This window comes from Watersipora subatra, chromosome 4 (assembly GCF_963576615.1).
Source record: "Watersipora subatra chromosome 4, tzWatSuba1.1, whole genome shotgun sequence".
NCBI classification, from domain to species: domain Eukaryota; kingdom Metazoa; phylum Bryozoa; class Gymnolaemata; order Cheilostomatida; family Watersiporidae; genus Watersipora; species Watersipora subatra.
The window spans coordinates 24826900-24854816 of record NC_088711.1 but is presented as its reverse complement, the minus strand read 5'-3'; the positions used below and the strand labels follow the sequence as shown (position 1 = coordinate 24854816).

At 36.6% G+C, this 27917-nt stretch overlaps 1 protein-coding gene across 1 annotated transcript in view; it reads right to left on the bottom strand.

The window, feature by feature from the left end:
- The window catches only part of LOC137393019 (integrator complex subunit 3-like), a 35856-nt gene extending 8377 nt beyond the window's left edge, over positions 1-27479 (bottom strand). Inside the window, exons 1-24 of the mRNA XM_068079400.1 lie at positions 27297-27479; positions 20270-20348; positions 19958-20041; positions 19293-19376; positions 19069-19182; positions 18678-18762; positions 17411-17477; positions 16974-17121; positions 15214-15343; positions 11965-12110; positions 11339-11482; positions 11065-11238; positions 8892-8983; positions 8553-8659; positions 8079-8249; positions 5873-6047; positions 5427-5481; positions 4882-5033; positions 4457-4576; positions 4216-4312; positions 3846-4050; positions 2349-2462; positions 400-448; positions 15-188 (exon numbers count right to left, since the gene is read on the bottom strand). Coding sequence (XP_067935501.1) covers positions 15-188; positions 400-448; positions 2349-2462; positions 3846-4050; positions 4216-4312; positions 4457-4576; positions 4882-5033; positions 5427-5481; positions 5873-6047; positions 8079-8249; positions 8553-8659; positions 8892-8983; positions 11065-11238; positions 11339-11482; positions 11965-12110; positions 15214-15343; positions 16974-17121; positions 17411-17477; positions 18678-18762; positions 19069-19182; positions 19293-19376; positions 19958-20041; positions 20270-20341 — 2759 coding nt within the window. The 5' untranslated portion in view covers positions 20342-20348; positions 27297-27479. The remainder of the gene's footprint in view (positions 1-14; positions 189-399; positions 449-2348; positions 2463-3845; positions 4051-4215; positions 4313-4456; positions 4577-4881; positions 5034-5426; positions 5482-5872; positions 6048-8078; positions 8250-8552; positions 8660-8891; positions 8984-11064; positions 11239-11338; positions 11483-11964; positions 12111-15213; positions 15344-16973; positions 17122-17410; positions 17478-18677; positions 18763-19068; positions 19183-19292; positions 19377-19957; positions 20042-20269; positions 20349-27296) is intronic.
- Between the last annotated feature and the right edge of the window lie 438 nt (positions 27480-27917).

The window sequence follows — 27917 nt, the reverse complement described above, 5'->3', positions numbered from 1 at the left end:
GCTCAAGCACTAACCTAGCTTTTGTAGTCTTCTTAGGAGTGGCGAGGTTGTGCGAGATGAAGTGGGCAAGGCTCTCAGCTGTCTTGTCCTCATCCTCATGCGCCCAGTGCTTAATGATAGAGGTTGTGAAAAGATCAAATTTGGAGGGGCGCCGACACAGTACTAGCCTCATCATGTCATTGTTGGGACTGAAAGGTGTATAGCAAACACCCAGTAAGATATGTACAGCAAACACCCAGTAGATATAGCTGAGAATATAGGGAACATGAGAAGGTGACTACATGTCAACTATACTACCATTATAAAGATAGAACATAGTATTTATATGAAGTGAACATACAATCCCACAACCATCATTGTACTGCAAGACTGCAATAAGAAAGCTAAGAAGCTGGTTACCTTTTCTGTTTGAGAAGACCTAGTAAGCTTGTGATTGCCTCTGCATGTTCTGAAACAACAGATGACATTAGGTATAAGGGTCAGATTCGTAGTTCACTGTAACAACTATACTTGAGTGAAAAGCAACAATACAGTGCAATTCTCCACAGAAATGGCCCTTTTTCAAGTACATGTAAATCAAGTTAATATGGTCAGCCAGAAAATGTAAAAACATACTTGGTACTGAACAATGAAATCCAAAGACAGCTAGAGTCAAAGTTCATCAATATATGAAATACCTGAATCTGAAATACCTGAGTCTGATATACCTAAATCTGAAATACCCAAGCATGATATACCCGAGTCTGATATACCCGAGTCTGATATACCTGATATGACATACCCGAGTCTGATATACCCGAGCCTGATATACCCGAGCCTGATATACCCGAGCCTGATATACCCGAGCCTGATATACCCGAGTCTGATATACCCGAGTCTGATATACCCGAGTCTGATATACCCGAGTCTGATATGCCCGAGTCTGATATGCCCGAGTCTGATATACCTAATATATACATCCACAAATACTAAACAGTTGTGGATAATATATTTCTAATACATATCCACAAATATATACAATTTCTAATTGGGTTTTTTAAGGGTTTGGGGTGCTAAATTAATGTCACACTTCCGTGCCTTATTGCCTTTAGCACATAATCAAGTAAGATAATAAAAAGACAATGTTTGCACTGCATTAGTGTTTTTAAAGCAGCGTGTCCACAAGTGATTACTCTGTTCCAACTATCAACATTCTCAAGCTGCACACCTTGACCAATGAAGTCATTGATCCACTACTAAATAAGATCTCAAGCCGTTACTAATCAGCTCAACAAACCAAGCGTGCAAGTAGATAGAGTAGAATAAAGTAGAATAAAGAGTTGATGTAGTAGCAATGTCAACTATTATCATCTTATCATAATCATTCACTCTCTGAGCAGCAGCATAATAAAATACCATTCCAGGTCACGATTACCCTGTTATACAGCTCTTTGCCTTACAATGTGGAACACCATGTTTTTTACCCCGCCATATGAAATCAACAAACATTTCTCTTGAAATTTTAATTTGGCAGTCGGCGTGCTGAATATATCGGAATAATAAAAATGCCGATATGCTATTCGCCGAAATTCTTCCCACAACGCCTGAAAAAGGTACAATGCTCGCTCTCGCTTTCAGTTCAACGTTATTCGTTATATATACGTTATAGTGAAAACGAAACCAAAAACAGATAGGTAATAAAATTTTAGCCGACGACAAAGTTGAAGTTTAGTAAAATACGTACTAAAACTTAGCTGTAAGTATGTTTAGTAATCTAAATTCATTAAAGTTAAATTCAACATTTATGTTATACATCTGTCTCAAAGGTAAGAACTTTCTACGGTATGTACCGCACATAGTACACATGATGTTACATTTTATAGCAGATCAAAACCGCGAAATACACTAAAGTTACTGTAGGTAACTATAGTTACCAAGGTTAACATACTATTTTGTTACTAATTTTTAATATGTACAGAATATATATAACATTTTGATATTTTCTATCAGGAGCGTTGGCATTAGATAATTACTATGATTTTTTATACCCATCTATACAACATTTTTATCTTACGACGCCCTGAAATGAATGAATGTCGTATAGCGACAGTTCACTGTATTGTAAACCATCATTTTTAATGAAAATAGTGATGGTTGGTTGATTGGTTAATTGGTTGATTGGTTAATTCAATTAGAAACTTCACACATACCTGCTAAAGGAGAATGTGCAACAGGAGACGACCAGTATAATGGGGTGACATCATAACTAGCTCAAGGTACCTCTCACGAGCAAATCCACTATAATAAGGTAAGGTGTTTGGCAAATTCATTAACCATTTTATAGCCATAATATTAGCTAGCAAACTCACTGGGAAATTCTAGTTTGGATAGAATAGGTAGAATGTGTTCCGCTGGTAAGTCATGGGAGATGAGGAGCTGCCATAAGAAGTACTGTTCTATTGTCTCCCACTCTAAGCTATGATCTGCCATACAAAGACAAAAAACATATTCTGGAATATACATGTATGTATTCATATCCCACTTATTTCGATAATTCTATTAATAAAGCTAGATTGATCTATTTTGCCAAAGCTATGATAAAGTTCTTAGTCTACAAAATCTTTGAACAAAATTTTCAAAATATCCAAAGCTATTTCAATGCATAAAAGCTGACATTATAAATTCATAGTTTAACAATGGAACATTGAAGAATTGTCTTCTCCAGACAGCTAAATGAAACTAACTGTATCTTTGTTGCTATATATATTAGGATGATAACTTCTTTACGTACAGTCAAACCTCAACTTACTATTGCCCTAGCATACATTTTTCCATCATACGATGGAACAATTTCATCAAATGCGTTACTCTACACCCAATATAATTTTCAGCATACGGCTTTGGGCGCTTCTCAAAGCACTATAGCCTCACAAGTAAAAATGCAAAAATGTTTGAAAAAAACAATTTTAAATACAAAAAATATTAAAACATATTTTGGTTAAGTTAGTTCAAACTTGACTTAGTCCACGGTAGAATGAGTTGCACAACAAACCGTTATCATCACATTCAGCTCTGAACTCATGTATAGCCAACCGTTATCATCACATTCAGCTCTGAACTCATGTATAGCCAACCGTTATCATCACATTCAGCTCTGAACTCATGTATAGCCAACCGTTATCATCACATTCAGCTCTGAACCCATGTATAGCCAAACTTACACTTCCATTCATCTGGCTCGAAGGTAGAGTAGCAAGTAAGGTCTCTTATTATTGATTATTACTGCAGTAATGTAAGTTTTACATATAATTTAGTTTATTATATTAAATTGTCTACATAGTTTTATATAACATTATTGTTTCAATATTGGGTGTAATTACCTGCAGTATTATTACCTGCAGTATTATTACCTGCAGTATTATTACCTGCAGTATTATTACCTGCAGTATTATTACCTGCAGTATGTATTTATTAAGGATCCTGAAATGTGAAATGAAATTATATTGTTATATTACAGAAATATTTCTCCAACAGATGACGGCCGGTTTTAACCTAAGAAGCGTGTATCGGAACACATTAAGTTCATGCATAGAGGTCTGACTGCACATGACTTGGATTGTGGTGCAATAGCCGATGTCACAATATAACAATATTTATCAATATTCAGGATGAAGTAGTAAATCTATCAATCATAGCATGTTAATGACATGTAAACACAGCTAGCCATCATTACATAGTTTGTATAGCCTAAGGATGGATGCTAAGGAAAGGTGCTAGCTTGGCCCTACCATGGCGACTATAACATGGTGATGAACTATTGCCCTCCCAACATGGCTAATCAGCAGATAACACTCAACTAGACTCACTCAGCACAGCAAGAATAGAGTCTTTGCGGAACATGAGAAGATGACCCTGTAGGATCTGGCACATGAAAGAGAGGAGCTGTGTGCCATCTATTGTTGAACATATGAGTAGCATAAGCTCGGGGTTGGTCACAGTCGCTGAGAGGAAGTTATTGTACACATCTGGCACAAGGTATGTGAACATGCGCATATCATCCTCTTGACAGAGCTGGATAATTGAAAGAGTGTGCCCAATTAGTACATCGAATATAGTTTTTAGGACTATGAGAGTGGAGCGGATACTCCAGAGCAATCAGTCAATGCATAACCATATTGAGTGACATGAAGCCCATTGGACAGATAGTTTCCTAAACATAGATAGAACAGGTCGTACCTTCAAATCGTCAAGTATAAAAGTTTTAAAATCTTTTTCATCGGCAGCAAAGTGTGCCATATTTTTGTAAGTCAGCATCTTTTCATCAGTTGACTTGCTACAACAGATACATTCACCTGCTAAACTATATATACATCCTAGCAGTTGACTTGCTACAACAGATATGTTCACCTGCTAAACTATATACACATCATAGCAGTGTGATGAATGATCATAACATAAAACAGTTGATTGAAATTACCTGACTTTGAGATAATAAAGGAGGAGATATCCGACACGAGGCTCAAACGCGTGCATCACGTAGAGGAAGTAGGTGAGATCTTCTCGACTCGGCTCATCCATTGGAAGAGAGCAAATATTTCTAAAAGCATGAATTACAATGATTGGCCCTGGTTGTTTTTGTCTGCTGCAATAAATGTCTAGTCGCAAGCTGTGTTAGCGAGTTACAGACAGCATGACATGCATGGCAGATACAGTACACAGGGCAGATACAGTATACAGGGCAGATACAGTATACAGGGCAAATACAGTATGCGGAGACTGACCAACCGTCAGACTAATACATGATAGAATAGCACAAGCAAGTTAATAGTGCCTTACAAAGAGAAACTTCAAAACACACAAAGATCCAACATATGAACTCACTCTCACCAAGGGAAGACTTACCTGAATATAACAAAAAGAGGAGAGACAATGGAATCTTCCAGTGTCTCCTCGTTGATTTCTTGAGGCAATGAAACAGAAGTGAAGATTGGACCAAACATTGTACAGAGCGCAGAGGCCACGGCGGGAGCTAAAGGATCATCAAAGTCCTCAGTCTAAATTTGAACCAAATTAATGTAGCAAAACAAAACTTTGGTTAACGCAAAGTGGCAGCCAAGTGAATATATCGCGTTTTCAATTAGATAATACAAGCGAACATATACTGAGCTAAAAATTTCTACATAAATTTGTACTAATATACAAATTAATCTGATACTTCAATGACGCTAAAACAACTCATATCATTTATTACGACTTGGATTGCAAACGAAATTGCTTTCAGACCCAACAGACTATGTTTCCACTTATCAGCATTTGTAAGTTATCCACATATCCCAGTGTAGATCTAGGAATCTAAGGCTAAGAAAGGATTCAGCATAGAACATTATCAAGCGAATAAAACAGGTCTATTGACCATAAAACAATGAATAGACAGATATACACCGCACCTCGTCTATGCACTGCAGCAACTTCTCAGTCAATTCACACTTCTTTTCATCATCACTACAAACAAAGACTCGCACTATGAAGCATCAACATAACACCACTAGTTCACTTAGACTGGAGTTACACTCAGTTACAGTAGAGTACATGCAGCTCCTATAGACAAACTACACCGTGTGGGTAATAAATAAATATACATGGCTAATCAAGTTTATGATCAACTCTCCATATATAACGTCTGCCTAACTGAATGATAACAGAAATACACAACTCTTGCAAACAGGTTTACTTTGATCAACAAAAGTTGCCTAACTTAGAACACAGGCTTCTAAATATGATCAAGATAATTATTCAGTAGAATAAAGGCTACGGAGAAATACATTACATAAAGAGTGTAGAGGTGAATATCTTTTATACAGACTGCCTAGTTTTATTAAGAGAATTACTTAACCTTTCATTTTTGAGCTGCTCGAGGACTGTTTTAAAGTCACCAGTAATTTTGTTCATGTAGTCATCGAGAGTCTCACGAGGCCGCTCCGTCAATGACGACAACCTCCGAGTCCTGGGTACCTCTATGGGCTTGAAGACCAATGGTGAGACGTCAGTATTATTGGCATTTGCTAGCTCTATAATGACATAAGCATGAAGTTACGATCAACAACTGAGAGACTGACACCTTCAACCCCTAGTCATGATAATCATCCATAAAATATTTTAACTAAATTTATTGAAAAAGATACGATGTAGATAGCTGGATACAAATGAAATAAGGTATGACAACAAAACTTACAAAGAAACAATAACTGACACATTTCATTATTTCATATGCTGAAATTGGAAATCAAACAAAGACCGCACATGCTGATTGGTGCATTCAAAAGCTACCAGCAGCAAATTATTAAAGCTCATGAAATGATTACACAATGCTATGTTGAAAATTTGATATTCAATTTTATGATGTTTTCTACGCAAAGAAAATAAAAAACTTTAAAAATTAGTGGAAATAAACTGTGCCGATTAGTGGAATGCTGAAAGAAAATATGACATGGTTTGCAATGGTATGTGCAAACATAAACCTAAACTCCTAAGCTTTGCCAAAGTACTCACAACTTGTAGAAAATATTGCATATGATAATGAGATAGAAATAGGCGCCCATCAGCTGTGGTAAACACAACAGTGGCATTTTGGTCCTACACTCATGAGAAAGCAAACTGTTTGAGGTATATCAAAGGATATCATTCCAAATCACTAATCAAGTCAGTTTCCCACACTCTGCTATAACTAATGCTAGATAACGATTCGAGTGCATCCAGTTTTGCGAGAGTTGTTCTCTCTCGGTTCACCAATTCAGAAGGAGAAGACAACTGCATATAAACCGAATTGTATATCACGATTGAATTCAGTGTTTGCGCATGCCCGCACAGCAGCTTTCCGAGCAAATTTTCGTGATATCATTGATCGGTCAGCAAATGTGTTTAGATTTCTTTTTCATCCAAATTGTAGCAATAGTCTTGACTCTTGCCAAATTAACTCATGTGATGTTTTGTAGTTAAGAGAATTATATTTATAATATCTTATTATGGCATTAATCTTCATTGATTGTATTTGTTCTTAGCATATTGTAATTTTTTTCATTTATATTTATTCAATTTTTTTAAATCAATTAATTTGATCTTGATTCATTAAATTTTAAAGAGGATAACATTTTTCAAATTGTATTGGTTAATATTAATATAATTGAAAATGTCACCATAACTTAATCATTTTTTGCAAATATTAATTATTAGTTTATTATTTATTAATAAATATACAAATCTCGGTTCGATGCGGTCCACAATGCCCATCTGAGTAAACCGAAGTAACAAATGAAGATTCAATTTCATTCAGTTTTCGGAAGAAAACAACTCTGAAATTGAATGCATAGTGCAGGTAGACATTGAACAGCTCTAGCTATATCACCTTTTTGTGGTTCATATATAAGAAGCCTAAAAAGCAATCTCTCGAGTCAGCTTAAAGTAAGCTGCCTCGACAGATCATGCCTTAGAAGCCATAAAGTAACTATCACTATGTTTCCATGACTCGCATAATCCGCATGATTCACATAATTCGAACGATCCGCAAGTTGAGTTACTTAGCAATCGAGCGTTTCCATGAACACCTGGCGATGCGGATTTAACACCAGTACTTGACCCCATAGGTCAAGTATTAGCCTAATTAAGGACTCAATAAATAGCTAAGCAGTCTTGTCACGCTTAGCTTAGCAGCGATCGTTCGGAACCTTGGCGCATTGAGACTGCTGAAATCGAAATAAAAACGACTGAAGCGTGAAAATGTTGTTAATGTAATAGCCAACGATATTGTAATGCGCATTAATTCGAAAGCACGATGGATTCGATAAAGTTTTGCGGATCGCAAAACTCGCTTAGCTTGCGAATTTATGCGGATAGCTTGCGGATTTATGCCGTTTCGATGACGCGGATAACTTGCGGATTGGCTCTAATTTGCGAATTATGCGGGTCATGGAAACGCAGTGAATGAAGCATTCTCGAAAGCTGCTCTGCTCTACTTGAAGGCTTAGAACTTGGTAAGACATAAAAATAAAACTATACAGTGCCTCAAGTAATGATAGAACAATGGGAGGAACAAGTGACCCTACCAGTTTCATCATCGCTAAATGTTGAGGCCGTGTCTGTAGGTGAGAGAGGGCGATCAGATGGGTAGTTGAGTATTGCAGCTGGAGACAACTCTACTGGACTTGTGGGAGGCATGAGAAGGTCAAGGGGTGTCTCCAACTTGTTTGGATCCTTCTTTATTAGCTGTGGTGGGCCTGAAAGAAGGTTACTGTTACAGGTGTTGTACTTACTCTAATTTAGTGCTAATTAGGTGCTACTCTGAAGAGAAGGAATAAAAACTGGTAAGAATAGGCAAGACAATTTGTGGCATTGAGACCATGGCCGGTAGGAGTTGTGTACTCATGATCCGCATGTCTATAACGCAGTGCACGGGGAACAAACAGCAATCACAGCCACTTAAACAGATATGGTTGATTTCAGGTGTCAAGACCCTTCCAGAGAACAACAACTAGATGTAACATTCAGATCTCCACAATATTATTAGAAGTAGTGCCAACCTTCTGTAGGAGTGCTGGGTTGAATGCAGAATTGTGGGAACGCCTCTCGTAGGTGTCCTCTCAGTTCTCGGTCTAAACGGGCACTGTCAAACAATGCTGACAGGGACCTAAAAAATGATATAAAATCAACAGAGAATCACATGATTAGTAACTATCTACTAAGCATTTGTAGCATTGCCACTAAACGAAAAGCAGATCTAGTACTATCATTACACTAGTAACAGATCTAGTACTATCATTACACTAGTAACAGATCTAGTACTATCATTACACTAGTAACAGATCTAGTACTATCATTACACTAGTAATATACTTTATGTATGTTAACCAAGTACTTACGGAAGAACCTTCTTGCTAGCAATGTCAGCAAGAGCCGCATGTATTCCTGCTCTCACATTAGACTTCAAGGGAGGACAGAATGCTGGAATTATCTGGAGTAAAATCAATACAATTCATCCAGGCAATCAGGTACTCAAGGTGATGAGCCAGATGACAACACAACACGTAATCAGGAGACTATTTGGTGTATCATACCACTGGCTGTTACTAAGGGCAAGATAGGCACCACCTAACAAGATTTACACAGTAGTCTGCTGACGAGAAGTGTTGCATCACCTGACAGGGGATAAACCCGTGGCAGCTCAGCAACCGATTTCAAGCGATTTTAAGCACGGCTCAAACCTAAGCACGGGTCAAACCATCAACATGGGTCAAAACTAAACTCAATGAATTAATGCCACTCTATTTCCTGTCAGATGGTTGCGCGATTCCATATGTTGCATTTTGGATAAACATTGAATAAAGTGTTTGTAGAGAAATAAAATTAATAACGCAAATGCTGATAACATATTGTTACGCCTGCGGCAGGTGTCGGCTATGTCTAGTCAAACAGAACTGAGCGTTACCGAAGTTGTTCATCTGCAAACTGTTAGGCTTCTGTTACTTCTCATGTCTCGTCCAACTGAACCTTTCAATGTCAAAAGATACGGTTGTCCGCACCCTAGCGTATCGTATGGATCAAACAACCTAGGTGATTGGCCGATTAGATAGCGGCAGGGGAGATAACCTCAGTGACATAGAATATTGCTGAATACTAAGGAATTAGAAGAAAGATGACTAGAGTCGGGTGCTTCAAAAATGTTTTTGCAGCATTTTCATGTGTTTATGGATGATAAATAATTTACTTTAATATGTGCAAACAATCAATAATTTTATCTCTGAAATAAGAAACTACTAATTTAAAAAATACTTGCGAGATGTTAAAACTGAAGTTCAACCTGCTGGATTTCATGGCAACAAAATGTATATAATTATGGGAGTCTAACAATAGTAAGTATTGTAAGACGGGGTATAGTGAGTGTTTCACATGTGCAGATGTGTGTGTGTGTGTGTGCGTGTGTGTGTGTGTGCGTGCGTTTTATAAGACAGTCTATAGCAAGTACAGACACTCCCAAACTTACGAACGAGTTACGTTCCAAACGATCGTTTGTAAAGTGAATTTGTTCGTAAGTTGCTTCAGTGCTATATTTTGTATTATAATTTATGTTTAAGGCCTATATAAGTATATTGAAGGTTTATATAAGTATGTTTAAGGCTTGTATAAGTAACCTGTAGTGGTTTGAACTGAACAAATATTTAATAAAATGGAGATAATACTGTGGTGGACGCCGGGCCATGACACTGCATTTCTTATTTATTGTATGTGTTGTCCTTTTTATTATATCGTTGTTTTAATCGTTATGCTATCACTTATCGTTGTTGTCTTATTTTTTTGTATGTGTTGTCTTTTTATTATATCGTTGTTTCAGTCGTTATGCTATTGTTATATCTGATATCCCGTCATAACACTATCACTTATCGTCACTTATATTGTTGTCATACCAACGCGCTAGTGGTCCTATTTATTCACCTTGTTAGCCGGTGTTCTTACCGTTTGCCGTTAGCTGGAACGGTTGATATTATTGTATATAAAGGAGCGCGCTCACTTAGTTGAGCAGAGCAGATAGCCGTACGCTCCTCAGCTAGTGAAATTTCCTTCGCTAATAAAAAGCTGAATGAAACTACACGCACTCTTTTCTCTTTATTTATTAGTCTAGATCAAGCCAAGTAAAGACCGGCAAATTCCTTTACAATACGTACAAAATAAAAAAGTTCTTTGCGCACTGGAGATTTGTTCACGCACTTATGCACTGCAACGAACTGGGCAGAGGAAGGTGGATGCTGGGTGGTGCTTCTGAGTAGTGCCTTTTTCCGCCGCTACTACATTGGTAATACCGTCACTAATAGCTTCATTAGTAATACCGTCACTAATAGCGTCGGACATACGTGCAGACATGTTCGTATGTACCGTTGTTCGTAACTCGAATGTTCGTAAATAGGGGAGCGTCTGTACTGCACTATAGCTGCAGATGCGTATGCTATATTAGACCGTGTATAGCAAGGGCTATAGGTGCAGAAGCGTATGCTATATTAGAGAGTTTACAGCGAGTACTACCTGTGTGTAAGGTCTTACCCTAACAAGAAAGTCTAGGAGACTGACAGTGATCTGTAAGTGAGGTTTCATGGAGTGCTGCATGACGAGGATGGCTGGCTCTATGTTCATTATGCTGCTATTGTCTGCCTTCTTCTCATAAAACAACCAATCCCAGAAGAGAGCCAACTTGGCAGTGGAAGCAGCAACATTAGACTACAACAAAACCAGAATGACTAAATTCGACTGAACTAACTAACACCTGCTTCAACGCCATATGACATATGAATTCAGGATAGCTGTAGAGGTGACCTACTGTACAAGTGGTGAGGAGCCAGCCAATCACAGCCCACCTAGGGATGATCTCAGATTGAAGCATATCATTGCTCGGATGTATGACAGCACAGATGAATCTAATAAGGTCATTCCTTAGAGACTGACTCTCCGGAGTCGACAGGTACTGCAATGTGAGAATTATAGACAAGCATAGCATCTGATGCCTCAGACCATGCCCTGACAATTTTAATACTCATTAAAAGAATGCTTCACGATCTTCCTCATATAGGAGCATTAACAACACTACGTATCTAAACTGGCAGCACTAAAACAGCTAGGCGCTTCTAAAACAGATGAACATAACAAATTCACTTTGTTATGTTCATCTGTTTGCCAGCCTTATGTTGCCTTCTTTGGATATGAAAATTTACTAACACCGGAGACCATTTGTATCCTTGATTAACAAGAACATGTTCATCAAGAAAGTATTTAATGATAGAGCGTTCAACAATAGAGCGTCCAACAATAGAGCTATCTTGACTCAAGAACAAGAGGAAATATGGCACTACTACCTGCATATCTCTCACAATAACAAACACTGACATCTCATCGTAAGGACAATCAAACAAGTATGATTGGCAGGAAATACAGTCATAGCTAAGGTACCTGCCGCTGAAACCAGTCCTGGTACCGTTTGTGATTGCCAAACTTGACCTTAGTCGTGAGGTAGACGAGCTTGTTCTCCATTTCAGGGGTTAGCCTCAATACCAGAAATCTCTTTGGAGTTTTGAGAGCCATGATTTGAGGAAGACCTGCATCAATAGGAACTATGGAGTTACCAAGTGTAGCTAATTGGTTAACAGGAACTATCTGCTTACGAAAGGTGTACCTGATTGGTTAACAGGAACTAACCACTTACGAAAGGTGTGCCTGATTGGTTAACAGGAACTATCCGCTTACGAAAGGTGTGCCTGATTGGTTAACAGGAACTATCCACTTACGAAAGGTGTGCCTGATTGGTTAACAAGAACTATCCGCTTACGAAAGGTGTGCCTGATTGGTTAACAGGAACTATCCGCTTATAAAAGGTGTGCCTGATTGATTAACAGGAACTATCCACTTACAAACAGTGTGCCTGATTGATTAACAGGAACTATCCACTTACGAACAGTGTGCCTGATTGATTAACAGGAACTATCCACTTACGAACAGTGTGCCTGATTGGTTAACAGGAACTATCCACTTACGAAAGGTGTGCCTGATCGATTAACCTCAATATGGGTACGTGACTAGTTAGCTTTGGTAAATATGCAGTTTTGATATTTTATTTCTTAATCTCGGAAAATATGTGTATACAGTCCAACCTCTACTGAAGATCTCTGACAGAGTATGTATTTTTCAACATATGATGTAAAAATTGATTTAATATTTGTCTCTACTCCACCATTGGATGTCTGAAGTACATTGAGTCATTATAGTTTCACAGCAAGTAAAAATTGAAAGTAAAATATAAACAGCAGAAATTATACTATATGGTAAGTTAGTTAAAACTCAATCTATTCTGTGCTACAAGGTATACCCTGTATCTCAACCACACCCTCAAACACCCTCACCTACAAACACTGAGCCAACAAAGTCAATTGCATGTCTCTAAAGTAACAATAAAAATCTTTACATATATAAAACTCAAAGCTTGTATGTGATTCGGTTTGTCCAGTTATAGCTATTAAAATTATGGAATGAAAAATCCGTATCGCGAAAGATTTGATCTCAGAATCTCTCGTACCCAAACGATATGCTAAACCATTGAGCTACGTGAGATCGATGGATTCATTGGGCGATAGGAGTCCATATCTGGGTGAAAATACAAATAGCGATATGCGTTACGCAGGTCATTAAAGCTTACTCTCACGGCTCTTATTAGTAAGTTACTAGCTTACTCAAATTAGCCATTGGCAATGTGACAGGCTAATGGCAAGCAACTACATTACCCGTTACTGTCTATAAATTGATTTTTAATACCGGTGCAACGCCGACCATTCCACTAGTTTTTTTTATATTGTTTCTTTAAAGACTCGCCGATCAAATTGTGCATGGAACGATAAAATTCAAACTAATCTATCATATATTAATGCTACATTAATTTAATTTTTAATATATAATTTCTCATGAATTTAATTATTTACATAGTCTAATACATGAAATGTCTTAAAACTAAAATGTTAGCGTTTAATACGGCTACTATGATACCGCTGCTACGATCTGCTACTACGATACCGCTACTACGATACCGTTACTACGATACCGCTACTACGATACCGCTACTACGATACTGCTGCTACGATACCGCTACTACGATACCGCTGCTACGATACCGCTACTACGATACTGCTACTACGATACCGCTACAATGATACCGCTACAATGATACCGCTACAATGATACCGCTACTACGATACTGCTACTACGATACTGCTACTATGAGTGTAATACTACAACACCAGGAGTTACTTCCAATAAAACCTGATTAAGGTTAATTATAATTTAGCATCATGCAGAGAACTAATCAAGCCCAAGCTATGGTTACATGTAATGTAATCAAACTTTTTTAAGTGAAACTGCATCCAAATGTTTACCAGCAGACAAGGTGTATTAAGGCAGCTACACACAGGGTGCCAGTTAAATTAAGTTTCAGTTTACGCGAGTAAAAAGTAATGTTCTCATGCACACCTCTTGAGGTAGCATTGCGGGGTCTTCTATGTCCTGCATAGTCTTAGCATCACCAAAACTCTGTCTATAGCAGCAGGCCAGGATGAATAAAGGGACTTCAATATTTTAGGTTAATTACTTTTGCTCATGACCAAAACTTAGATTCACACTTTCACACTATGAAAGTGGGAATGTAAGTTCACACTATGGATTCACCTTATGGAGATTGTAGATACGAACTTTGTAAAAAAACAGACAGTTACATAGACAGAATTAATCAATCTGATTAGATTTATTGAAGATTTGAGATATATTGAAAGATGTTATTTTATATTTAAGCTATATTTTTGAAATCTACAAAAATATGAATCTATTCGCACTCCTTTATGAATAGTACTCCCAGTTCAAACTGTTTCTATGATCAAAATATAGAAAAATAAAAACTATTAACATAGTGATAATGAATTGAAACCTTGAATGTTTGGAGAGATTGAAATTCATTTCAAGGTAGCAGATATGATGTAACTAGTGAAAGAGCTGCAGTTTGACACTATCAATGTTTACATACATGTAGGTATAACCGCGTAGAAAATTTTATTCATGCCAGACAATCATGTTTACAATGTAGGACAGATGTACATTTAATACACAATTAAGTATCGTTAGTAAACCAACAGTACAGAATTTGAAAGATATCAGCCGGCACATGCAATGTTTTAATGTCAAACCAGTGGGCAAGGCAGCAAGTAAGTCTCCTAATGTTCACTCTACACGTAAGCATACACGCCGTAAGGGCTTATATGAAATTATGCTTAAAACCAACTTTTTTCAATTTGTACAAGTGACATTGATATCAAATAGACCACATGTTCCAACAAAATCTACTGTAAGTTAACTACAGTCATGTATTATGATGGAATGAAATTTATTTTTATAATTTATCAAAAAATAATCTATTCATCTAAATCAATTGTTTTTTCCACTTTTAAATACTTTAAGCGTAGTGTCTATGAGAGGAGGAAAAGTACAACATACCATGGTGAATGAATCAAAAAAGACAACAACTCCTTCATTAGATTGTATGTTGCATTTACGCTTTCTAAAAACGTGACACAGAGAGCTCCCTGTAAAAGCTAAACTGTAATCATAGAAGCTACGTGATTGTTAAACCTGAGATGTTCATATGACAACCGAATAAAAGCATACCTTTAAAGCTGGGGTCAAGCTTGGCAGGGTCTGTTAGAATCAGTTTCCAGACGGGCTCCATGTCTGGTATTTTACAGACAGCCTGGAGCAGCCTGATAAGGTCTCTGCCTATGACCATACACTCTGACCACTACAACGGAGGGCTACTTGTTAACTTGGTACGCCGACAACTGCAGTGGAGGTCCTAAGGCTAAACCAGATCTAATAAGACTAAACTAAAACATTTGAGGATATGCAAGGGCCATTCAATAGATAAGGTGAATTGGTTTATAAAAAGTGTTGTATTGTAAGTAAAAGCTTACAATTTGTTTTTATTATTCAACATAATCACTATGCTATGATACAGACTTTCGTAATCGAGGTACCAGCTCTTCAATGTCTTCAGCATAGAAATCTTTAGACTGATTTTTTAAAAAGTCGCCGCAATTTCAACCTCGTCTTCTCTGTGCGGTCGACTCAGAAACTCCTTAACAGGCCCAAATAGGTAGAAATCAGATGGTGCAAGATGAGGACTGCAGGGAGGATGGGGTAGAAATTCCAAATAAAAATTTGTTGTGTCTATTGTTTTGGCATCTGTATGGGTCCTCGCATTGTTGTGATGAAAGATGAACCCAGCTGAATGTAAATCTTGCCATTTATGAAATCTTTGTAAATAAAATGTTTGTTTTTTACATCCATTTTAACCTGCTTTAAAAATTGACAGTAGGCGGTACTGTTGAAAATAGCACCTTTTTAAAGATAGGAAGTACTCATGGGCCCTTGCATGTCCCAAAAACAGCAAGCATGATTTTATGGGTAGACCGTCGTGACCAAAACCTTTTCTTGACAAGTCTTCACCATGTTTTCACTGCCTCGAGTGACGCTTGGATTCTGGTTCATAGTGCCAAATCCAGGTATCATCACAAGAGACAGCTTTTCTCGAGAATTATTGTCTTCCCTTTTATATCCGAAAAGGTTTGGTTGACATTTCTCAACCCTCTTCTGTCTGTGCACAGACAGAAGAGGGTTGACACATCTCAACCCTCTTCTGTCTGTGCACAGACAGAAGAGGGTTGAGTTGAAAAGAGGACCAACTGTTTGGGAACCCAGCGACAGCCAACTTTAGAGGAAGCCAGGTTCTCAGGAATAATTTTTGTGGGCTGTAATTTTTGTGGCTGGAATAATTTTTATCCTTCTCTCAGACTAAACCAGCTCATCAACAGCTTCAATCATGTGAGAGATTCTCACATCAACAAGACTATCTGATATCTCTTTATAACCAATATTTGTCCTGTCGTCTCTAACCAACTATGCCCATTTGTGGACATTTTTTGGCTAAAACTGTCTTCTGCATAAACATTTCCCATTCTCCAGCAAATCTTAATGGGTTTACACCCTTCAGCTAGCAGAAATCTGATAAATGATCTCTGTTCAATTCTAGAGCATGTGTCTTGGTCGGCCATTTTTGAAAACCTTACAAAAAGGATCACACGACCATATAATGAGTCATCAGTAGAGATTATATAAACTTTCAAAAACAATTAGGCTTCTACTGATAATAGAACTAATTTTTATAAATACATTTACCTTATTTATTGAATGGCCGTCGTATGAGAATCCTAAAGTTACGTAGCCTAATCCATAAAGCTAGTGCTAAAGCTAGGGTTTGAAAAAGTGCGCTAAAGCCCCTAGAAATATGCCAGCGTCTCAAAGGCTATGCTAGAGCTTCTAAACTAGTTGTAATGCTCCAACACATAAATCCATAGAGAGATCTCACTCACTCTGTTCATGAGTATGGATGAGCAGAAGGTCACCTCCTTCATTCGAAGATTGGATAGACTGGGATCCAAATGGTCTGCTAGGACTCGTAGAAATGTGTAAACAGCCATAGCATTGGCATTCATTGCCGCTTGTTTATCCAGCCATGCTCTGCAACAAAAAATGGCCAAATGAAGCCACCCCAACACGCCGCTAGCCTCTGGCTAAGGAATTACTGTAATAGTTGAATTGAAAAACTTTAGTGCGCAAAATAACAAAATAAAGGAAATACATATAACTGAGTGCACATAAAACATGCCTATCATAAATACACCTACAAACTAGACCCAGCTAGTCTCTTATATTACATATAAAGCATGCCACAGACTTATATTACATATACTACAAACAATTTGGTCCAGTACGTCTATGGCTTCCAAAACTCTTGTACTTTGCCAACCTGTTTTCTGATAAGATATCCAGGAGTCTGTCAATCAAGGTCAGGTTTTTTGGGCTGACATCTCCTCCTAGGAAAATATGATAGGAGAGAGTTGTAATGCTGAGCATGAACATAGGTTTATACTCACACAACCAGGGCAAATCAGAGCCTCTAATTATTTAGATCATGAAAGAAAACACCGAAAGGAAAAGCAAGTAGAAAAAGAGGAAAAGGGAGCTCAACACATTTGTATGAAGCAAATCAAAGACATTTTTAGTAACATTATTACTCCCTAGCCTGTCTGCTGCAGTACACCTTATCATGTAAATAGTGTGTCAATTGAACACTTGATCATGGAAATAGTGTGTCTACTGTTTACTTGATCATGGAAATAGTGTGTCTACTGTACACTTGATCATGAAAATAGTGCGTCCACTTGATCAAAGAAATAGTGTGTCAATTGTACACTTGATCATAGAAATAGTGTGTCTACTGTACATTTGATCATGGAAATAGTGTGTCTACTGTACACTTGATTATGGAAACAGTGTGTCTACTGTACACTGGATTATGGAAATAGTGTGTCAACTGTACACTGGATTATGGAAACAGTGAGTCTACTGTACACCTTATTATGGAAATAGTGTGTCTACTGTACACGTGATTATGGAAACAGTGTGTCTACTGTACACTGGATTATGGAAATAGTGTGTCTACTGTACACTTGATTATGGAAATAATGTGTCTACTGTACATTTGATCATAGAAATAGTGTGCCTACTGTACATTTGATTATGGAAATAATGTGTCTACTGTACACTTGATTATGGGAATAATGTGTCTACTGTACATTTGATTATGGGAATAATGTGTCTACTGTACACTTGATTATGGAAATAATGTGTCTACTGTACACTTGATTATGGGAATAATGTGTCTACTGTACACTTGATTATGGGAATAATGTGTCTACTGTACACTTGATTATGGGAATAGTCTTTCTATTATACACTTGATTATGACCTTCCCTATTGGATTTTGTAAGTCAAATAAATAGAAAACTCACAATAGCATGTACTTTTCTTGCCATTCCTTCATATGCAGCTCAATGTCATTATTGTTGCCATAAAATATCCTCTTAGGGCGTAAGTGGTATGCAACAACAATCAAGGAAAAGATATAAGAGTATGAAGGAAGACCTCACATGAACTGACACACTTAGCAGGTGTAGCAAGCACCTGGTATAAAATGTCTGAAAATGACTGTGAACCTAAAAGGACGAACTCACCAGCCACCTGCCTGAGAAGAACATGATATACAGGCTCAATGCCAGGAACTGAGCTGTTCACCATCTGTCTGAATAGCCAGAGACACTACAATACAAGCACATTAGTGTATGGAGCAGTTCAGTTATACACCTTTCGGAAGCTATCTCAGCTGAATGTACATTAGTTTCATCTTTTTCTATTCTCCAGTCATGCACGCATCGACTAGGAGCCACTTTTTAAAGGCATAGCTAGAGCCATCTCTTTAAAATCATGGATCGTGAAAGCTAGTTTATATTCCTTCTCAGACATGAGCAGTGTAAATTGGAAGTAAACTATAAGCTATGCCTAACAAACATCACAGATAAACAGAGCAAAATATAATAGTCATAATGCAATGAATCAATTGCTGACCCTTGCGTGAGAAAGTTCAGTGAGACGGGTCCACTTTTCAGTTGTAATAAGATGGAGCCTAGATGTGACAAGAACATGTCCATCTCTGCACACAGAAGTCATGTGCTTGTAGTACTGCAAACACAAAGGGGAACATTTACAGACAAATTCAAATCTATCGAAAAATCACTAAAATAGTAACCTCAAGAAAATGGGTTTTTAAAATGACGAAACGTGTGACCAACCATGTGCTCAGAGTTTGGTGTTGGGTCGACGAGAATGCCGAAGAGAAGTCCTAGCTGTATTACTTCATGATTACCAGAGTGTGTCTAAAACATGAGGAACGATAGTCTACACAACAGACTATAAACATGAGAGGGAGGTACTCTACATGACATACTATAAACATGAGGAGAGAGATAGTCTACATGACAGACTATAAACATGAGGAGAGAGATAGTCTACATGACAGACTATAAACATGAGGAGAGATAGTCTACATGACAGACTATAAACATGAGGAGAGAGATAGTCTACATGACATACTATAAACATGAGAGAGAGGTACTCTACATGACATACTATAAACATGAGGAGAGAGATAGTCTACATGACAGACTATAAACATGAGGAGAGAGATAGTCTACATGACAGACTATAAACATGAGGAGAGATAGTCTACATGACAGACTATAAACATGAGGAGAGAGATAGTCTACATGACAGACTATAAACATGAGGAGAGAGATAGTCTACATGACAGACTATAAACATGAGGAGAGAGATAGTCTACATGACAGACTATAAACATGAGAAAGATAGTTTATATGACATACAATAAACGTGAGGGAGAGATAGTTTATATATCAGACTGAAAAAAAGTGAATTGACATAAGTAAGCTTCACCAACCTGTTTAGAGAGAGTGTCATTGATCTCCCTGTCAGATAAACCATTCATTGATTCTTTTACATGTAGATAATTTTTCAGCATTTTCTATAAATGTTAAATAAAATTGGCTGAGTTAAGTCATTAATACATATTTAGAAGCTATCACACTAAACCGCAAAGGCAGAAACAGCAATAAAATAAATTAGTACATGGCAAATGTTACGCAGCTCATGAGGTCCAAACATAACAGTTTAATAATAATGTTGATATGACTTTTTACAGGTTATGATCAGCAGTAGACAATAGATTTAGTATGGAACTGTTATATTATACCTCTTCTATCTCATCCTTCATTTCAATCCCAGAGTTCATCAACATTCTTGGGCCGGATTGTAGAGCTGCCATTTCGAGTCTGTTAAAAACAAATACCTGTATTTCCTCAGAAGTTACAGTTACATACTTAGCACATAAATGCATAGTGTTGCATTCTCCAAATGAATGTTGTAACTGTACTAGAAAATTAGTGGTTTTCTACTTAATCACACACGGAAGTACATACAATATATAATTATAGTTTTAATTCCTTCCAGTGTTGGCACGGTGAAACAAAAATGTCTCATAGATTGGTATAGAAACTCATAGTAATGTGGGTATGCAATGTGGGTATGCAATGTGGGTATGCAATGTGGGTATGGTAATGGGTATCTAATGCAAACACCCCCTGGTAAAAAACATGAAAAAGTTTATATATTTACTTCGAATATTAAAAGTTAGTAGCAAAATAGCTTGTTAACCTTAATAAATATAGTTACATACAGTAACTTTAGTGTATTTAGTGGTTATGATCTGCAATAAAATGTAACATTACAATGTACTTCGTGCAGTATGTACCGCAGAGAGTTCTTACATTCGAGACGGGCATATAAAATAAAGGTTGAATTTAGCTTACTAAACACATACTTTCAGCTAAGCTTTAGTATGTTTTTACTAAACTAAATTTCAACTTTGTCATTTTTTAAAATTGTATTTGTTTCCGGTTTCGTTTTCACTATAACTTGTAACGAATAACGCTGCACTGAGAGAGAGAGAGTGAGCATTGTATCTTTTTGAAGTGTTGTGAGAGAAATTGCGGCGAATATTATATTATTATTATTATTATTCTGACGCATTCGGCGGATCGACTGCCAAATTTTAATTTTGAGTAAAATCTTTGTTGATATCGCACGGCGAAAAACATGTCGAATGATGGGGAGGAAAAAAACATGCTCCAAATCGTAAGGTGAAACAATCGTACAACAGGAACATCGTAACCCGGAGGCGCACTGTATATGATACTTTTAAATTCTCTGTGTCATGCATCAATAATTAATATGTTAATAATGAGTGAATGACAACGATAAGCTTATAAGTGTACATAAGTCTGTTTATTGATGTAATATTGAGGGAGAGCCGTATACATAAGTCTGTTTATTGATGTAATATTGAGATAGAGCCGTACAAATGTCAATAATGTACTTACTTAGTGCTAAGGTTTTCCAATAGCCAAGTGAATTCTAACAAAAATTATTGTTTTCACAGAAAAGAATGTTCACAAATATTGCAGTTGATGGAAAACCAAATGCAATGAGCAAACTTTTTTAAGACTGCACAACAAAATATGCATTCACACGAGTCCTGCTTTAATTTTTATATGTTCAATAATCAGTCATAAATCTGCTTAGCAAGCATTGTTGTTATCTTGTAGGTTAAGCTACTTTTGATCAGTTACAGGGTTTATTTACCGAGGGTTGAAGATGTTAGATCACATGATACTGTAGTACAAACTTGGAGCTGTTTTAGAAAGGTATATGGAAGAAAATAGATGACCATTTACTATGTACTGTCTATTTACACAACACAACAGTGTAAAAACTGAAACTGGACAAACATTTACTCATAATTAGTAGCTTAATTTATTTCAGAAAGGAGATAAAAAGAATTCAAACTAGGTGCAGCCAATTGTTGCTGGTTTACAAATTTGAGACAGTGAAATAAGCAGCGATTAAAAACTTTCATTTTCATATTGTTTGAGTTTTATAGGATGATTAAATAATTCTACATAAATATAAAATTTTGTAGATTTTAGGAGTTTTCCAGATTAAACTTAATTCCTTACAAAAATTAGTTCCATGAAACTTCTTTGACTGTCCAAATGAGTAGAAAAATGTGAGAGCATTGGCTTTTTCATGGAGCTCTATGGAATTCCTTTGTAAAAAGCAGCTGGAGTGTTAACCATAGATCATTAATGCTACTCACTGCTCAGTGTTTGTAAATGACCAAATGGTTAATGTAATACTGGAGGTGTTTAGCATCATAGCAGCTTGTAGCTACAAGCTTTGTCTTCATGGTCATTGTATCACTATGCTTCGTATCATAAGTGCATCGTATTAAATATACAGACCACATAGTCATCAACTAAGAGACCAATTACTTATGGTGTTATTTGTTGCACACAGCCATATAGACTAATCACTATGGAAAAAAGAAGCAGTTATTTTATCGTATCGCGAAACAATTTAAATTACTAACTTTTTAAAATTGCATTGCCATTTGAGATATAAATTTTTTGCTTGGCTGTAGATAACCTGGTCTTGCAACCTTTTTAAAAGTAAAAACACTTTTTAGACAATTTGACTTTAAAGTTAATGATGTGCTGCAAGCAGATTTTAATGCAATCTGCTTTAGTGGTGAGTTGGTGTATAGAACAATATGTTACCAATAGTGTGCATATGCTTCTTGTCTAGATATTAATGTATTTATTTAAAGGCTCTGTATGGTATTTAAATTTATAATACCCAACCTGATGCAATAGTAATTAATTGTGAGTGACAGTAGAGCTATATATTGTACTGAAATGGACTCTAATGAAAACATTCATGATGTTTTATTCAAATACATTTGAACAGTTGCTTTGGTTAGCCAAATTTATGTTGATTTGACAAATCTTCATCTCCAATTTAAAAGAAAATTTTAATTTCTTAAGGTTTGATTATATCATTGATGCATGAAGTTATCAGTTGCTGTGAACTTTTGGTGATATCGTGAGATGTACCTCTACAATGGGCATTTACTAAATAAATTTGACGAAATTATATATTTAATGTTTATATTATTTCACTCCAAATAATAATTGAGCATAGAGCTTTCTAATGAACTTGTAAAACTGAAAAAATCTGTGAGTTGTACAAAATTAATTTGCACCACCAACCACACCACACAAGGTACAGATATGATAATATAGCTATAGAATTGCACATTATTATTATTATTTTCACAATCCATCATTGTGGCTTCAATCATCTTTTCATTTACAAAACTTTTATCTTTAGAATTCACCAACAAAAGGTTATACTTTAATTGGTTTGGGAAATGATTTGGATTGCACTGAACTTTTGTCAAATATTTGATTGTATGGTATTTGATACAATAAATTATCATGATTACAATGCGTTAGATTATGCCAACATGTCCGAGACTCCAGGTTCTACGCTAGTAGCTAGACTCATTAGTACTCTTCATGCTTAAATTTGAGAAAACCTATTCCAATACTCAGCATTCTCAGTTATGATCTCAAGAGCATAGTTCTTTATAGCATTATTATTTTAGTGATGATCAACTATAACTATCATAAATCATAGAATGATAAACAAGCAAATTCCTGACAATCAGTGCAATATGGTACGCTATTAAAGTGAATAAATACCCTTTTTTCGCAACTATGACGACTTAGTGTCTATGTTATATATGCATGTATGTGTTTCGTATTTGATTGGTCATGCCTCAAAGTATGTGGACCTATTATAGGAGCCCGATGTCTGCACAGGCTTGGACGCCCAAATCAAATACAGTAGACCCCGACCAAATGGCATTAATTCGTTTCAGTGTTGACATAAGCGAAAACGCCATATAGAAGTACTATAGAGTTTCTATACGGCGTATAGAAACTCATAGTACTGTAAAATCTGTATTTGAACGTCACCTTTATTTGAACATCTCCTCTATTTGAGAGCCACTACAAGAGAAGGGTTGAAAAATAAAGCGCCACCCTTTAATTTAACACCGCTTACTTTTAAATGCCACGTCTATTTGACCGATACTATTTGACATTCTTAATGTTCGGGAACCCATAATAGCAGGTGATTAGAAGAAAAGTGTCCACAAAACCGTACTAATAATGACTTGATTACACCGATAACAATTCGTTAGTTTTTTCTGTTTGTGTCGAAGTCCCTTTTCCAACCCTTTAGGTCTTTTTGAAGAAACCAAGTCTAGGTTTTTGTGACAGTTAAATCAGAATGCGATCGTATGTATTTCTTTCTCACTACTACCCAACTCTCAACCCCTCAGACACCGTTATCACGTAACATCCAGCTATTCAAGTGAGTTAACAATAACCTAATAGAGGAAAAAATAACACTAGTAACTTAACCATGAAAATAGTAGAAAACCAGTATTTACAAATAATATAATGAATGTCATATAAACGAGGGATAATCCATAGCCAGTTTTTCGTTGGAAACAAATTGCATCACCATAGAAATAGTTAGTAATTGTATCAGGCTAATAGTAGTTCCTTTTTTAGAGTGGTATTGATACTTTGATGTATGTGGGGGTAAAGCTTTCGCATTTACCATGGAAATGTGCCACTACGTATTTTGAGGCTAACATTCGAAGCTATTTGTATTACACACAGTTTCTCTCTATTCTCGCCAGAAGTCTATTTAAATGGCTTCCTGTGAGCTCAGCTGTGCAGAAGAGTAGTTGAAGTCAGAAGACACTGAGTAAGGTAGTGAACAGCCAAAAAAATATGAAAGGGCTTCAAACAGAGGCAACAATCGGTATGTAACTGGCTTGGCAAACGATGCTAATATTTTTGTTTTAAAAATATTAAAATTTGTTTTGAAATGTCAATTTTTGTTGTCGCATGTATTATATTTATGGTTTGTTTATGTCACTTGTTTTTTAATATACATTTGTAGCACTTAAAAGATTATTATTAATGGAAAACTTATCAATTTGCATATTTATAGCATATTATTTGATAGTATGATTGCGGTAATCTAAACTCAGCTTACAATGGCTCGACGCTCGTAACTCCTGTTCTATTGCACATAAAAAGCCAGTTGTGGCCACGAATTGTAGCAAACATATCGATGATTGCAATGAGCTTTATACAGCCTTGTTAAATATAATTATAAAATGAAAATATAATTTAAAATGGAAAAAAAAACTTGAATGCTCCAACAAATTGCAACGCAGGCTATAAGATCATCATTGGTTAGTTGCAAGCAAGATATATCAACCGGTAAAGACATGTATCAGCTTCCTCGTGCATATTTATTGTAAAAGAACCTATGACAAGTTGGAGGTAAGTTAGCAAATTTCTTGCCTCCAAAAGGGTTAATGTCGCACTGCCCAAAGGAGAGTCCAAAATATGGCGACATTCAATTCGCCTGCGAAAGGGTTAAATTTATCTACTCAACATCCTGACGAAGTGTTTAAAAAATACAACGCCAATCTTAATTTGAACGTCACCTCAAATAAAGCATCACTCGAAGAGAAAGGTTGGAGTGGTTTCTAAAGAGAAAAATGGAGCGCCATGGCGTTCCAATAAAGTTTTTACAGTAAGTAACTCATGTAAACACCCCCTAGTGAAAAAACATCAAAATTTTATATACGTCCTGTACATATTAAAAATTAATAACCAAATAGTATATTAATCTTAGTAACTATAGTTACTAAGAGAAAACTTTAGTGCATTTAGTGGTTATGATCTGCAAATAAATGTAACACTACTATGTACAGTATGTACCGTATGGAGCTTTTACCTTCGAAACAGATGTATAACATAACTTTGAATGTAACTTAAATGGATTTAGCTACTAAACACGCACACACAGCTAATTTTTGCTATGTATTTTACAAAACCAAACTAATTTTGTCCTCGTCTTAATCTTTATTACCTGTTTCTGGTTTCAGAAACAGATTTGCAGAAAGCGATGGGCAGCTAAAACTGTCTATGAGAGGAATCTGGCTAGGCGTGAGGAAGAAAAAAACAACCTTTTTTCTACTGACAGCAAAAGGGACAGGCAGACATAACAGGCCCTGGAGCGCCTAGCCAAGATGATGAGCACCATATGAGGTCCCAGTATGACTGTCAGCAGTGAGGAAGAGAGTGAAGCTAGTTGGAACATTGGTAAAGCAGTTATGGTCACCAAGATACTGCAAGTGGCAACACTAGCAGAAGTAGAAGCACACCCCCTAAATTGGAGAGCGCTGATGAGGTCAAGGCTATCCATGATTCGAACACAGGTAAGGGACCGGCTCATTCAGGGAAGTTGAGGCCATAGAATCATTTGCTGCTGGTAGCAGCAGCAAACTGTATGCGGCACCAGTTCAGAGTCTTTCACACCGGAGAGAGTATGGTGAAGACAAGGCCTATGGGGCTGAGCTTTGGCGATGCTGCTATTTCAAGTCATGAGAATCTACTAGAGGAGTTCCAAGGCTTCTACTCTGATGCCTCATGGAAGGCACTTGAACAAGCGAGATTAGGAGCAGTGAAAGAATACAGCCTTTAAAGATCTGTTGGAATGATCTTGGAAAAAATCAACAATGAAAAAGATGTTTATTTGCATTTGTTGTCTTGGAAATAAATCGATCCACTGTGTTTATTGGTGTACGAGGTGTTTTATTACACCAGTTTAAATGACTAAAAGAAGAAAGGGCATGTTATATATGCATGTGTCTGTTGCGTGCTTGATTGAGTTGCAGGAACTTGAGTTTAAAATGCCAGGTGGGCATTGGGAGGTCATCACTCTATGTACATCAACCTATAGGAGTCTGATGCCTGTACAGATTTGGGCGCCCGAATCAAATATATGTGGCGGTGTATTTAGAAACCTTATATCTAATTGAGTTGAGTGCTTATATAACCGTTCAACCACTTATGAGAGGTAGACAAATTAGTAAAAGTTGATAAAACTAGATAATTCAGAACCATTTTTTTAAAAGTATGTACATTGTACCATTATTTATCCCCAGAAAATATATCAATCAGTTAAAAAAAACATACAAAACTCGATATAACAAGTTTAGCGAGTAGGCCTACATAAAAAACAAATATTTTTGGTTGGATAACTAGGCTGTTGAACTGTGATGTGAAAATAGGTGAATACTTGCTACATATGATATCGTTAAAATGAAAGTGCATCGACGGAAAATTATATAAATGTTAACTAAAACTAACACAATGCTGTAATAATTTACACCAAGTTCTGACCAATAAATGAAGTGCATAAAATTAAACATTTTGATAGGACACCTTGTTCATGTAGGATGTGAAGCTTGTGAGTGACAGCTATGAGCCTTCGGATTAAAATATGTGACATGCAATCTAAATCAATTAAATTGCATGTCTTGAGAAAAACAACAATCTAACATGGAGGTGTTGGAATCATTGGTCGAGACATCCAGAATAGGCAGACATGCACACTACTTAATCTAACGTAACATAACCGTTTGAGCCCGAGTTAGGTTTTACGTGCACATGAAGTACTGGCTTAATAATCTAGTTACTTGAAAACATAATTTGTACAATTTTTTTAATTAATTTAGCAATTAAAAAAATAAAACTGTTATTAGGTATTAAAAACAAATACTTTTATTAAAACTTGCAGTTGTATATGCACATATAATATCCTTGACACCTAGCAACATTTTCGATGCCTAAGATAAAAAAATATTGTACGGGTTTCGCCAGTGACGCTAGGTCGGAAGGAGCGTTTTTCATGGAGGACGTCAACACGCTTCACTAGATTAACCATAACTTCGTTTCTGTAAGTGTCTACGTCTATGTTAGTGTCTGGCTCGAGTGAACTCTGGCCGCCTATTTTTAGTCTACCTTTATAATGTATTGACGACGTTCGTTCTATCAGAATCGACG